The 13,826-nt window shown below is 41.9% G+C and overlaps 1 protein-coding gene across 2 annotated transcripts in view; it reads right to left on the reverse strand.

The window, feature by feature from the left end:
• The window catches only part of arhgap21a (Rho GTPase activating protein 21a), a 256,035-nt gene extending 247,130 nt beyond the window's left edge, over positions 1–8,905 (reverse strand). The window contains exons 1-2 of one of the 2 annotated variants that reach the window (XM_043690469.2): positions 8,522–8,905; positions 7,461–7,690 (exon numbers count right to left, since the gene is read on the reverse strand). In XM_043690469.2, the coding sequence (XP_043546404.2) occupies positions 7,461–7,544 (84 nt within the window). In that variant the 5' untranslated portion in view covers positions 7,545–7,690; positions 8,522–8,905. Of the gene's footprint in view, positions 1–7,460; positions 7,691–7,895; positions 8,352–8,521 lie in introns of those variants that run through there. The other variant, XM_043690471.2, reaches the window with a different exon arrangement.
• Positions 8,906–13,826: the final 4,921 nt, after the last annotated feature.

The raw sequence follows: 13,826 nt of genomic DNA on the forward strand, positions 1-13,826 counted from the left end.
AGAGACATCTGGGTGGGTATACGAATAGGAAGGGTTTAGAGGGATATGGGCCAGGTTCTGGCAAATGGTACTGGATTAATTTAGGATATCTGGTCAGCGTGGACGAGTTGTACCAAAGGATCTGTTTCCATATTGTACATCTATGACCTGATGACTCCATAACTCTGTGCATCTGTTTCAGCCACTATGGAAGAAATGCAAGCTCTGCTCGAAGAGGGAAGGGACAACTACCTACAACTTTGAAAGTACAGATCCAGTATTGCAAAACTGTTTTCTAAAAGTACCCTGGAATTATAAATGTCAGTTCAGTGAATTTTGGAATCTAAACCACTTTGTCACAAACATCTGGGATGAAAATTTACAGATATTAAATTCACTCCATTGTTTGGAGGAGGGCGGGGGATAGTCATGCACCATATAGTTGAAAAAGCAAATGGAGAAATTGAGCATCACTGGTAAAGCTAGCACTAATTGACCACCTTTAAATATCCTGAGAGAGTGTTGAGTGGATTGTTTTCTTAAACCTTTATAGTCCGATAACAGGACTGGTTTGATGCACATGATCAGCATGCCTGATCATCACCTCTAAAGGCAATGGAAAGACCATGTTGTTGTGGTCCTGGGATCACACAGTGCCGAGATGAAGTAAAGGTAGCAAGTTTCTTTCACTAAAGAGCATTAGCAAGTTTAAAGCCATCTGATAGCTTCATCGTCACTTTTACCAAAAGAGCTTTGCAAATTTTCTTTTCTAAAGAATCTGAATTCAAGTTCTTAAACTGCCATGGCAAGACTGAAATCACTTTCCTCTACATTACTAGTCCAGTAGCATAAACACTACACTACCATACACATATTAAACACAGTCTTAAATAATGACCAGTATTGATGGAAGTCTATATTCTAAGTTCCAAAAATATCTTTTCAGAAAGGGGCTAGTCACAGGAAAATAAGAATAATATTACTTACCAATATCAAACAACTAGATTTCTAAAATCAGACTGACAATTCCCCATTTAAAGGTGCGCGCGCGAATATTTCAGATAATATTATCACATGAAGCAAAGATACTTAAAAATATAGTTGTCATCAAATCTGAAATCCTCCTATTCAGTTCCAGACATAAAATAGCTCATTGGCCTAAATAACTTACGCAACTGTTGCTTCAGTAATGGTAGCTTCAAAATGATTACATAGTTCATACAAACAAACCATCTCATTTCCAATAAAGATGAGCAAGAGTGTTTCAGCTGCTCATTCTACAAGATCATCAAATCTGGACACAATCAGAAATTGCTGGAAAAACTCACGTCTGACATCTGTGAAAATAAAGCAGAGTTAATGTTTTGAGTCTGGTCAGGAGTTTCCAGCATCTGCAGTTTAGTTTTTTCATTTAGTATCAAAAATGAACAATTCAACTACATAGAACTAGATCTAGCTAGAGCATTGTACAGTTGTGGGCACCACTAATAAGAAAGAATTGAATGTATTGGAGACACTGCAGAAGCAGTTTACTAGAATGGTGATAGTTTACTAGAATGGTTGGGGCTGTTCTCTCGTCGGTGGGGGGTGGGGGGGGGGCTGCTGAGAAGAGATCTGATGATCTGATTGAGGTTTACAAAATCATGAGCAGGCTAGATGGAGAGGTAGACAGAGCAAATCAGTCTCTACTTGTAAAAGAAAGAAGAATGGAAGGCATAGATTTAGAGTGATGTGAAAATGAAGCAAGGTTAGCGTAAACAAAAAACTTTCACACAGCAAGTTGTTAGGATATGGAATGCATTGCCTGGAAATGTGGTCGAGGCAAATTCAATTGAAGCATTCAAGAGGATATTAGCTTTTTTTTTTGGATTGTATGGTACACAGGGATACAGGAAAAGGCAGGAGATTGGCACTAGATAATACAGTGAGCGCAGGCATAATAGCCTCCTTCTGCACCGTAATAATTCCATGCTCGGTTCCATGAGAGAGTTCCTCAATATGAAACAGATAGCAAAACAATACATACCTTAAAAGAAATTCATTTCACAACATAGGTAGGATGTGGATCTTTCAAACGAAGTGTTTAAATTATGCTTACAGCCAAACTATTCATAATAAACTCCATGCACAAACAGGTTATGATGCTGAAATTCTCTCAACATTCAGTTTATGCTATGACTGCATAGTACCGAGGGTAACTTTAAAGAACATTTCAAATTTTAAAGTATACAAATTTTACTCACTGTATAGGTTAATAATAGTTAGCCAATAAAGTTCTCCTCTGGTATGCTCACCAGCTAAAGATTTTCTCTTCATCAATTTTAATGAGCAAATGATACAGGTTAATGAATTTCTAAGTGCAAAACTCCAAATCAAGTCTTATTGAGTGTCATTATTTTAAACCACATCTTAAAACAGACAAAAACTTGTTTCTGTTGTATGGTTTGGCAACCCAAATCTTGGGAAAAACAAAAAATCCATTTCTCAAACTACCAGATTATATTTAACAACCAATTTCTTTTGAGTGAATGCTACACAAGCTACTAATTAGACACTAATCAGAATGCAAAGGGATTCAAAGTACTTTTTGTAAAAACAAGAGGAAATAGTAACCAGAAAGAGAATTGCACTATGCAAAATATTTCAGCAATACTGATTTATACATTTTTAAATGAATTATCAGAACAAAAGCTATTTTAATCATGAGTCATAGATTCAGAGCATGACAGCACAGAAAGAGGGCCTTCGGCCCATCATAATGCACAAAAGTCATCAGCATCCACACCTTCTCAACCGCACTTGGTCCATAGCCTTATAGGCTATGCCATTTCACATACTCATCTAAATGCTTAACTGTAGTAATGGTTCCTTTTGTGGCGCAGGGTACCCCAGATACCCAGCACTTGGTAGGTGTAAAGAATCTCAAACCATCAGCCCCTTACATGAAATCTTTGCCATCTTGTAACTGACCTCTCTAAGGTGAAAGGTTTATTCCTAACATCAATAGCTAGGTCTTGTATAATTTTGCAAATCTCATCGTATTCCAAACATCCCTCCCCCAAGTCCCTCCTCCCTACCTTTTATCTTAGCCTGCTTGGCACACCCTCCTCATTCCTGAAGAAGGGCTTATGCCCGAAACATCGATTCTCCTGCTCCTTTGATGCTGCCTGACCTGCTGCGCTTTTCCAGCAACACATTTTTAAGCTCTGATCTCCAGCATCTGCAGTCCTCACTTTCTCCTAGTCCCGGAAAGACCACTCCCTCCGTGACTCCCTCATCAGATCCACACCCCCCACCAACCCAACCTCCACTCCCGGCACCTTCCCCTGCAACCGCAAGAAATGCAAAACTTGCGCCCACACCTCCCCCCTCACTTCCCTCCAAGGCCCCAAGAGATCCGTCCATATCAGTCACAAATTCACCTGCACCTCCACACACATCATTTACTGCAGCCGCTGCACCCGATGTAGCCTCCTATACATTGGGTAGACAGGCCGCCTACTTGCGGAACGCTTCAGAGAACACCTCGGACACCCGCACCAACCAACCCGTGGCTCAACACTAACTCCCACTCCCACTCTGCCAAGGACATGCAGGTCCTTGGCCTCCTCCATCGCCAGACCATAGCAACACGACGCCTAGAGGAAGAGCTCCTCATTTTCCGCCTGGGAACCCTCCAACCACAAGGGATGAATGCAGATTTCTCCAGGTTTCTCATTTCCCCTCCCCCCACCTTTTCTCAGTCCCAACCCTCTGACTCAGCACCACCTTCTTGAACTGCAATCTTCTTCCCGACCTCTCCGGCCTATCACCCCCACCTTAACCTCCTTCCATCTATCATATTCCCAACGCCCCTCCCCCAAGTCCCTCCTCCCTACCTTTTATCTTAGCCTGCTTGGCACACCCTCCTCATTCCTGAAGGGCTTATGCCCAAAATGTCGATTCTCCTGCTCCTTTGATGCTGCCTGACCTGCTGCGCTTTTCCAGCAAAACATTTTTAAGCTCTGATCTCCAGCATCTGCAGTCCTCACTTTCTCCTAACACCATGAATCTACTGGGTACCCAACCCAGTCTAAACTACATTATTCCTATAGTATGGTGATCAAAACTGCACACAATACTCCAGTTGTTGCCTAACCTATGTCCTATACAAGCCCATTATAACTCCCGGCCCTTATATTCAATTCAACAACTAACAATCACATTAAATCTTCTTAATCACATTATCCAGCTGTTCTATTCCTTCCATGGATCCATGAACATGCACACTAAGGTCTCACTGACCCTCAGTACTACTCAGAGTTCCATAATTCATGTATTCACTTGCCTTGTTGGTTCTCCCAAAATATATCACTTCACACTTCTCATGATTAGTCTCGATCAGCCACTGTTCTGCGCACCTGACTAGTCGGTCAATCTTTGTGTAATCGAATGTTTTTACCCTCGCTTTTTACCATAGTGCTAATTTGTGTCAGCTTACTGATAAACCATACCTGTGTCTCTAAAGCAGTCAATAATGTACACTGAAAACAGCAAGGGAACTTGCACCATGGTGGTGGACACAAGCTTCCAGCCCCTATTGGCACCCTCTGCCCACTTCCACTAAGCTCTACATTTCAAAGAAAAATCCTGAAAACTTTTTTTTTTGTTGACCTACAGATGGTTGTTAGTCTTGAGTATTTCCAGCATTTTAAGCATCCACAACATTTCTCTTCAAATTTCAGCCATGTAATTCCATCTAATTATCCAATAATATGAGGTCTCTACAAAATCAAGAGTCACATCACACCCAATAATTTGCTTTAACTCCACAAAAACTTTTACATGCTGCAGTTTTACAACTGTAGGTCTTAAAAAACTTTGTTGTTTGGATAACTGCAAATATGCAGCTAATACATATAAAGTTGAATATTGGAACAATATATTAAATAATTCAAACCCTCATCCACAAATGGTATATGATCATTATACCTCAATTTTATAATTTTAAATCTGGAAAATATAATTAATTGGAGTGAACTGATTATATTTCTTGTGCTTTCAAGAAAGCTTTATGTAATATATTGAGTTTTTTGAAGAAAAGCAAAGAGGATTGATGAGGGCAGAGCAGTGGATGTGATCTATGTGGACTTCAGCAAGGCGATTAACAAGGTTCCCCATGGTAGAATGGTTGGCAAGCTTAGATCTCATGTAATAAGGGCAGAACTAGCCATGTGGATACAGAACTGGATCGAAGGTGGAAGACAGCGGGTGGTGGTGGAGGGTTGTTGTTTACACTGAAGGCCTGTGACCAGTGGAGTGCCACAAGGATTTGTGCTGGGTCCTCAACTTTTCGTCATTTATATACAGTAAATGATTTGGATGTGATCATAATAGGTATAGTTACTTCGAGTAAGTTTGCAGAGGACACCAAAATTGGAAGTGCAGTGGACATCGAAGACTGTTACCTCAGATTACAACAGGATCTTGATCAGATGGGCCAATGGGCTGAGTAGCAGACGGAGTTTAGAAAAAATGCGAGGTGTATTTTGGGAAAGCAAATCTTAGCAGGACTTATACACTTAACGGTCAGGTGCTAGGAAATGTTGCTAAACAAAGACCTTGGAGTGCAGGTACTCATCTCCTTGAAAGTAGAATCACAGGTAGATAGGATAGTGACAGCAGCATTTGGTATGCTTTCCTTTATTGGTCAGAATATTAAGTACATGAGTTGGGAGGTCATGTTGCAGCTGTACAGGACATTGGTCAGGCCACTTTTGAAATACTGTGTGCAAACCTGATCTCCTTCCTATTGGAAGGATGTTATGAAACTTGAAAGAATCCAGAAAAGATGTACAAGGACATTGCTACGGTTGGAGGTTGAATAGGCTGGGGCTGCTTTGCCTGAAGTGTCAGAGGCTGAGGGGTGACCTTGTAGAGGTTTATAAAATCATGAGTGGCATGCATAGAAAAAATAAGACAAGGTCTTTCCCTTGGGGTGGGAGAGTCCAGAACTAAAGGGCATAAGTTTAGGGCGAGAGGGGAAAGATGCAAAAGAGACCTAAGGGGCAACATTTTCAAGCAGAGGGTGGTACGGGTATGGAATGAGCTACCAGAGGAAGTGGAGGCAGCTAGTACAATTGCAACATTTAAAAGGCATCTCAATGGGTATATGAATAGGAAGGGTTTGGAGGGATAATGGGCCAGGTGCAGGCAAGTGAGACTAGATTAGGTTGGGATATATGGTCAGCATGGATGAGTTGGACCAAAGGGTCTGTTTCCATGCTGTACGTCTCCATGACCCTTATCTATTCCGAGTCTCCAGAATCCGCAGTCCTCACTATCTCCCGATTATATATCATCTACCTCTGCATGAACTTACTTGAGCCTCAACAATTAAAATGAGGAAAAGTAATTGAAGTAGGATATTCATTAAACAGTTGAGAAAAACTTTGAGCAAATATTAAAATATCCAAACCAAAACAAAATACACTTGGCACATTTCACTAGCACTACCTACACATTAAACTTTTCCAATACAGTACATGTACACCTTACATTAAAAACATTTCAACAATACAGCATGATCAAAAGTCAGATATACTAACTTTCAAACCAAACATTTTTCAGTCTTATTTATATTTCATGAAATGGCAATGATGAAAGCTTTTCACCTGTGTATATTCTGAGATGCAGTTGACCTTTGCATTACTACAGAAATCTTTTCTGGAACATACAGATGATCATTGTATCATACACAGCTGTAACACAAAGGTTGATCTTAACAGAAATTTTACAATGAATGAATTCCCTCAACGATCCAATTTCTAACCAGCATTACACCCTCAAGTAAAAAAATACTTGACTCTAGGTAACACCCTACTGTACCATTTTCTCCACAAATAATTAACCCATTTAGTGAACTATCTACACTGCTCAGAACACTACTTGTATGCATAAATAAGCATTATCTGTAGATATTCTTCAGGTTCTGTGACCATTTAAGAATTAAAACCAAAAAGTGTCTTTAACTTTAAATGTCATCGATTTCGTTTGCCAGACGTTACAGCATACTTGTTCAACGACTTTACATAAATCATGTTATAAAATTCAAACTTTCCTTGCTATAAACGACTAAAACCACTTCATAGTTAGTACTTAATTAAATTTTCACATTGCTAAATTAAAAACAGAGAAGTCAGAAAGATGTGCTTTTGCATTTGCTGCATTACGAATCCAAGGACAGCAAATCACCCTCGTACATAATTACGGCTGAGACAACTTACGTGGAAAAGCTTAAAGTTGTAATACACAAGCCCTGACTAAACCTCTAAGGTATAATCTGTTGAGCCTACCGGGCATTGCGCCCAATACAGCAAGACAGACAATAAATCAAAAGCCACAAATCAATTGCTGATCCCTTTGTACACGGCGTTATGTAAAGGTTTAAACCTCCTTGCGATTTTATTTTAAAAAACCATTGATTCTGGTCTTAAACGTACCTCATCCTTTCTAGCAGATGGATGTTTTTTCCAATTTGCATCTCCATCCTCCTCTTCACTTGGACAAGTCCTTCGTGTCGCCATTATTTCATTTCAATTTAAAACGAATCCACACCAGGAGAACACTCTCTCCATTCGGTACATTGAAAAATCCTGTCATGAATAGTAACAAAACACCGCAGCCACCACTTGCCGGTCTACCCGTTCTTCTTCATCGTGTCTCAATGAAACTGGGAAATAAATGAATAGAGCGCGTCAGTTTCCGATAAATAAATCGCATTCGTACCATAATATAAATTATCAACCCGCCTGAAACAGAGTGGTCAAAAAAAAATGCACCGACAGACCACAAGTCAATTCTCCCAACAGGCGCTTCAACCTCCTTCCATCACACAAGGAAACGCCCGTTTTCAGAGAAAAATATTTTCCTCTTACTTCGCTTTTCCTATGCAATCTGCACTGGAGACTCCTCTCTGCCGAGTTTATTTCAGTTTTCTTTTTTTCTCATCCAATCCCGATAAAGCCGATGCTAAATAAAAAACGAAATAAAATATCCGGAGCGGGGGAACTGTTTCAAAAAGGAAGACGACGCGACAGCTGCCCGTCCGGAGGCAGGTTTTAACACTGCTCCCCGACGTGCCGGGAATGGCTCCTGACAACCAACAATTTGCGGCTGGGTGTCACTGTTTGATAGAATCAGCCCCAAGTGGCGAGTCGCAGAGCGAGGAGTAGGGGGTGGAGAGAGATGTGGAAATTATTCCTTATATCCAAACACACACAAATACAGTACACTCTCCCTCCTCACTGTATGTATGGAAGCGGGGTGGAGAAGGGGAGAGTGAGAGAGAACGCCAAGATAAAATAAAAACATAAGCTGATCCCACGTACAGTAATCAGATCCAGGCTGCCATCTCCCAGTCTGGGCAGAATTCCCTCCCCATCAGTTAGCAACACGGACGGAGTGGAGAAACCACGGCCATCCGCCACTCCCCGTTAACGGGCTGATGTTTTTAAACAAAAAAAAAATATCGGACCCTGTTCCTCACATGCCTCAAACAGACCTGGTAACGACCCGAGGCCTAGCTTTCCCTCAATCCCGGAGGCTCCGGCTGCTGTTATCCCCCAGTCTCGGCCGCACTCTCTCCGACAACGACAATAACAGCAGCAACTCCTCGCGCTCGGCCGTCACCGCCACCGCCATGTCTCTCTCTCCTCCTCAGGGGTGTCTCTCTCTCTCTCTCTCTCTCTCTCTCCCCGCCTCCCCCCGTTCTCCCGCTCGATAGTTGTCAGTCGCCGCTCCCTCGAGTCCCACCGGCTCCTGCGCCGGGTTAACCGGACTCCGAAACCCGGCCCAGTACTGCCTCTGTCAACATCATTCTCCCTCTACCTCCCGTCGTAATTCTCTCTCCGAGTGCACAAGCCGCGTGAAAAATGGAGGTAGAGGAGAGAACAGGGGGGGGGGGGGGGGGGGAAGACATGGAAAACCCGAGACAGGGAATAAAACCTCTCCTCCCGCCGGCCAACAGCGCTTTACCAATCCGGAGACGGATTACAATCACGGCTGCGCCTCTCCGCCAATCGGACCGAACGTTACACCCACCGCGCACCCTGTCCCGCCCCCTCACGCAATCGTTCCCAACTCTTGACCAATCGGAAATGAGCTCGAGCGGCTTTCCTCCGCCCCGCCCCCCCGTCAAGTCGAAGCGCCTCTAGCCAATCACCGTCGGCGCTGCTGCTCTCCCCACGAGCCCATTCATACGGCCGTTACATCCCGGAGAGCGGCATCGGTGGCGGGAGCGCTCCTCGGCTTCGGCATCCCAGTCTTTGCAAATTCGCTTGCGGTGGCCCGGTGCAGAATTATACCCTCCCAGTGCTTCTGCCCTCCCCATCACATCACACTCTCTCTTGGGAATAAATAGGAAACGCCGAGGGTACAACACAGGCTGTTGGAGGGTGGTGGGGTGTGTACAATGCCATGATTTTCGGTAGAATGTGAACTGCACAGAAATGGAACGCAGGGGTTGCTGACCCGTCACTCCAGTGGGCTGACCGCTTATTTCCGTTGTCGAACTTGTGGTTTGCGGTGTTAGGAAAATTATTACACAGCTTGAAAAGGCCCCGCCACATTTTATCTAGAGAGAGCTTCTCCCTAACCACTTCGATCCGATCATAGTTCAGAACAGAGGCAGCTTTGGTAGTGTTGTGCAGCATTTAATCGACTAATCCTGAAGTACTGACGGTAATTCTTGGTGAAGCTCATTCTCGAAACCATCCCTCACAATTATTTAAAAGTCATTATTTGATGAGATATCCTCTAGTCGTTCGTCGAAGTACATCGCCTCTATATTACTATTATGTTTTTGCCCCTTTCAGCGACTTGTCAAATCCTCTATTTGCTATGCATTTCCCGAAATAATTATTTCTTCCAACAAATGCTTATTACTCGAACAATTTGTCGTGAAACTCTTTCTAGTTCTTTACGGAGTTGTGACCTTTCTCTGTATTAATCTAGTGCAAGTCCTAATTTCTCAAAGAATTATTCCTAATCTTTGATATTTGTCACATTCACTAACTCCTTACATACAATTGCAATGTTTCAACCTTGGATTCATTCCATAATCCAAGGGCCTGCTTCATCCGATTTCAGAAGCAAAACAATGTCTCGAAATCTGACATTTGAAAAAAAGCGAGTTTTAAGAAGATTTGTAGCTCATGTTGAGGTTCAAGATGTAAGTTTGCTTGCTGAGTTGGAAGGTTCATTTTCAAACATTTTGTCACCATACTAAGTAACATACTAAGTGAGCCTCTGCTGAAGCAAACACACATACACAAAACATCACCAATTCATTCGCAAGGACAACATTGTCAAGCTGGTGGACCTATGCCTTAACATCCATTTCACTTTTAATAACAAAGTCTAAAGACAAAACAATGGAACACTCATTGGATATCCGATATCAGGGTTCTTAGCAAAGGCAGTCATGCAGAGACTAGAACAAACAGCTCTGCCAACCATCCAACCCAAACTTTGGGTCTGCTACATGGATGACACCTTTGTCATCACTAAATGAAACAAGTTAGAGGAAACCTTCAAGATTATCAATAATATCCTTACTAACATAAAATTCACTAAAAAGGAGAAAAACAACAACAAACTCCCATTCCTAAATGTCACAGTAGAGCAAACAGTCAATGGGCAACTTCAAACCAGGAAAACAACTCAAATGGACCAAATACTGAAATACAGAAGTAATCATCCCAAAACCCACAAATGAAGCTGCATTAGAACATTATTTCAATGAGCCACCACACACTGCAGCACAGAGAAACTATGAAGAGCAGAAGAAAATCACCTATACAGCGTATTCAAAATGAACGGGTACCCAATGAACACAATCCGCCAATTGCTCAGCAACAAACCCAAAAGAAAGACAAAACACATACAGAAACCCTAGTCACTCTCCCCTACATCAAAGACATCTTGGAAATGACAGCTAGACTACTCAGACGTTTTGGCATCATAGTAGCCAACAAACACACCAACACACTAAAGCAGCAGCTAATGAACTTGAAATAACCCATACAGACAACAAGCAAAGCTAATGTCATTTACTAAATACCTTGGAAGAACTGCAACAAACACCACATTGGACAAACAAGCAGAAAACTAGCCACCAGGATACATGAACGTAAACAAGCCTCAAAAAGACATGACCCACTTTTACTAGTATCCTTACATACAGATGAGGAAGGACATCACTTCGACTGGAACAACACATCCATCCTAGGACAAGCCAAACAGAGACATGCATGAGAATTCCTAGAAGCATGGCATTCCAACTAGACTTCTATCAACAAACACATCGTATCAACAAACACATCGACTTGGACCCTATTCACCACCCTCGAAGAAAAAGAACAGGAAATGACGTCACAGCAAATCACAACCACAGGAAATGACATCAATTCAAGGCAACCTAAATACATAAATAGAAAGTAGGACACTAACACCAGTGCTTCACCAGAGCTTCACTGATGATGTTACCTAGTATACTGACGAAACATTTGAAAACGAACCTTCTAGCTCAGCAAGCAAACTTACATCCATTTAAAAAACAGCAGAAGATTCTTGAAATACTCAACAGGTCAGCCAGCATCTGTAATCTCCCTCACTCTAAGCTTCCTTAGATCATCACTTCAGTTCTACTTCCTTCTACTTCCTTTTACTTCAAAATAAAACTCATGATTTTCCTTCTTTTGTTCAGTTCCAAAAGAGAGTTTTATTGGACTCAAAGTTTAGCTCTGCTTCTCTCTCCCCAGGTGATGCCAGATCTGACGAGTTTCTGTGGTGCATTCTGTTTTTAGTCTACTGTGCATAATGGTTATTTATCAGTGTAGTGCAGCAAGCAGAGGCTAAAAAGTGTTTTGGGTGGCTATTCTGAGCCAGTACTTATTTATATTTGAGAATCAGAACTGAAGAAATTAAGTTGTATGAAGTGGTTTTAAATACAAATCCATAGAAAGAACTGATAGGCTGAAATATCTTTTTACATTTATTGTAAATTTGAAGTTTAAGTTTGTTACATTTTGGACTGTAATGAAGGAAAGAAGGGGTTCATGGGACTGGGCCGAATTTTGCCTGACACCAAGGTTGGCTGATTGATTGGCAAAGATAAAAGGGGCCCCTGATTGTTTTACTGAGAATAAGTATGACCTTCATATTTGCAAGAAAATCTGGTTTAACTTTGAGTACACAGTCACTCCATTTTCCACAGGAAGCTGTTAGGAATGACAGGTTTTATAAATGGTTATACTTGAAACTCACTTCTGATTTTTTGACACACTGATATGGGTTTCAAGAGATTAGTTAATTAGCATTTGTATCTGGATACTAAATAGAATGTGAGTCACATTGCCATGGAGATGAGTATTGTGAAGAGAAATAGTCCATAGCAAACTAATGTATTTCACAAAATATCACTGAAACTCACAAACAAAAGTCTGAGTGAGAACGACCACAGAGGATGGATAAATAATTAGCTAGTTAATAGAAGACAGAGATTTAGGACAATTATGGCATTTTCAGAATAGCAACCTCTACCTAACCACAGGAACCAGCACTGGGGCCATAATTATTTACAATGTACAATGACTTGCTTAAGGAAAATAAATATATTATAGCCAAGTTTGCAGATAACAGAAAGTAAGTGGGAAGGCAAGTGTTGAAGATGACAGAAAGAGTCTACAAAGGGTTAGAGACAGATTAAATGACTGAGCTAAAACTTGGCAGATGGAAATAATGTGTGAAAGTTTGAGATTGTACACCTTGGCAGGAAGAATAAAGGAGCTGAATATAACTTAAATGAAGAAAGTCTGCAGCAAGCTAAAGGACAGAAGGAATTGGGAGGCCTTGTCCATGAATCACAAAAACCTAGCATCCGAGTTTAGCCAGTAATAGAGAAGATAAATAGAATGTTGGTCTTTATTTAAAAGGGAATGCAGTATAAAAGTAGGAAGGTTTTGTTAAAACCTTATGAGGCACTAGTCAGACCAGAACTGGAATACTGTCAACATTTTCAGACCTCTTATCTAAGGAAAGATATATTACGCCTTGGATCTAAGATGGCAATGGGAGTAGGATGCTCCAGCCGGAGTTTGTCTGCTCTGCCTGTTCTTCTTTTCTTGTCTTTGTTTCCACATAATGTTCCTTTTCTTCTCTTTTCTGGCCTCCAGTGGCAATTCCCAGACTCCGGTGACTCCCGGCATGGTGTGGTAACCTGCCATAGCGGCCTGCCAGCGTGGCGTAGTGACCTCCCATAGTGGCCTCCTGGTGTGGCATGGTGACCTTCTGTAGCGGCCTCCTGGTGTGGGATGGCGACCTCGCGACTTGGTGCAGCCACCTTCCAGTGTGGTGTAGCGGTCTTCCGGCCTGACGCAGTGGCCTCCTGGTGTGGCGACCTCCCAAACTGGTACAGCAGTCCTCATGGCGTGGCATGGCATTCTCTCGGCCCAGCGTGATGGTCTGAAGTGATTTTCTCGTCTCAAGATCCTCTAGCTGAGGCCCAGCATGATCTGGAGCCAGGGCCCAGTGCGGAATGGAAACGAGGTGCCAGTGTGGTCTGTTGTTCTGAGCTTTTTTCTGTAATGCTGGATATTTTATTTTTCTATTGCCTAAAATCTTGTAACTAAAGAAGCTGTTCCTAGGTACCTTTGTACCTAAGTTGGTGCTCTAAGTGGCAACGTTATAAACTTTTCACTATACTCATTGAGTAAACGTGACAATAAAGGTTAATTCCAATTCTAACATTGGAAGCAGTCCAAAGAAGATTCATTAGGTTAATCCCGGGTATGGAGGGACTGTCTTAT

This window comes from Chiloscyllium plagiosum, unplaced genomic scaffold, assembly GCF_037043375.1.
Source record: "Chiloscyllium plagiosum isolate Xiang-an unplaced genomic scaffold, Cpla_swu_hap1 HiC_scaffold_5, whole genome shotgun sequence".
NCBI classification, from domain to species: domain Eukaryota; kingdom Metazoa; phylum Chordata; class Chondrichthyes; order Orectolobiformes; family Hemiscylliidae; genus Chiloscyllium; species Chiloscyllium plagiosum.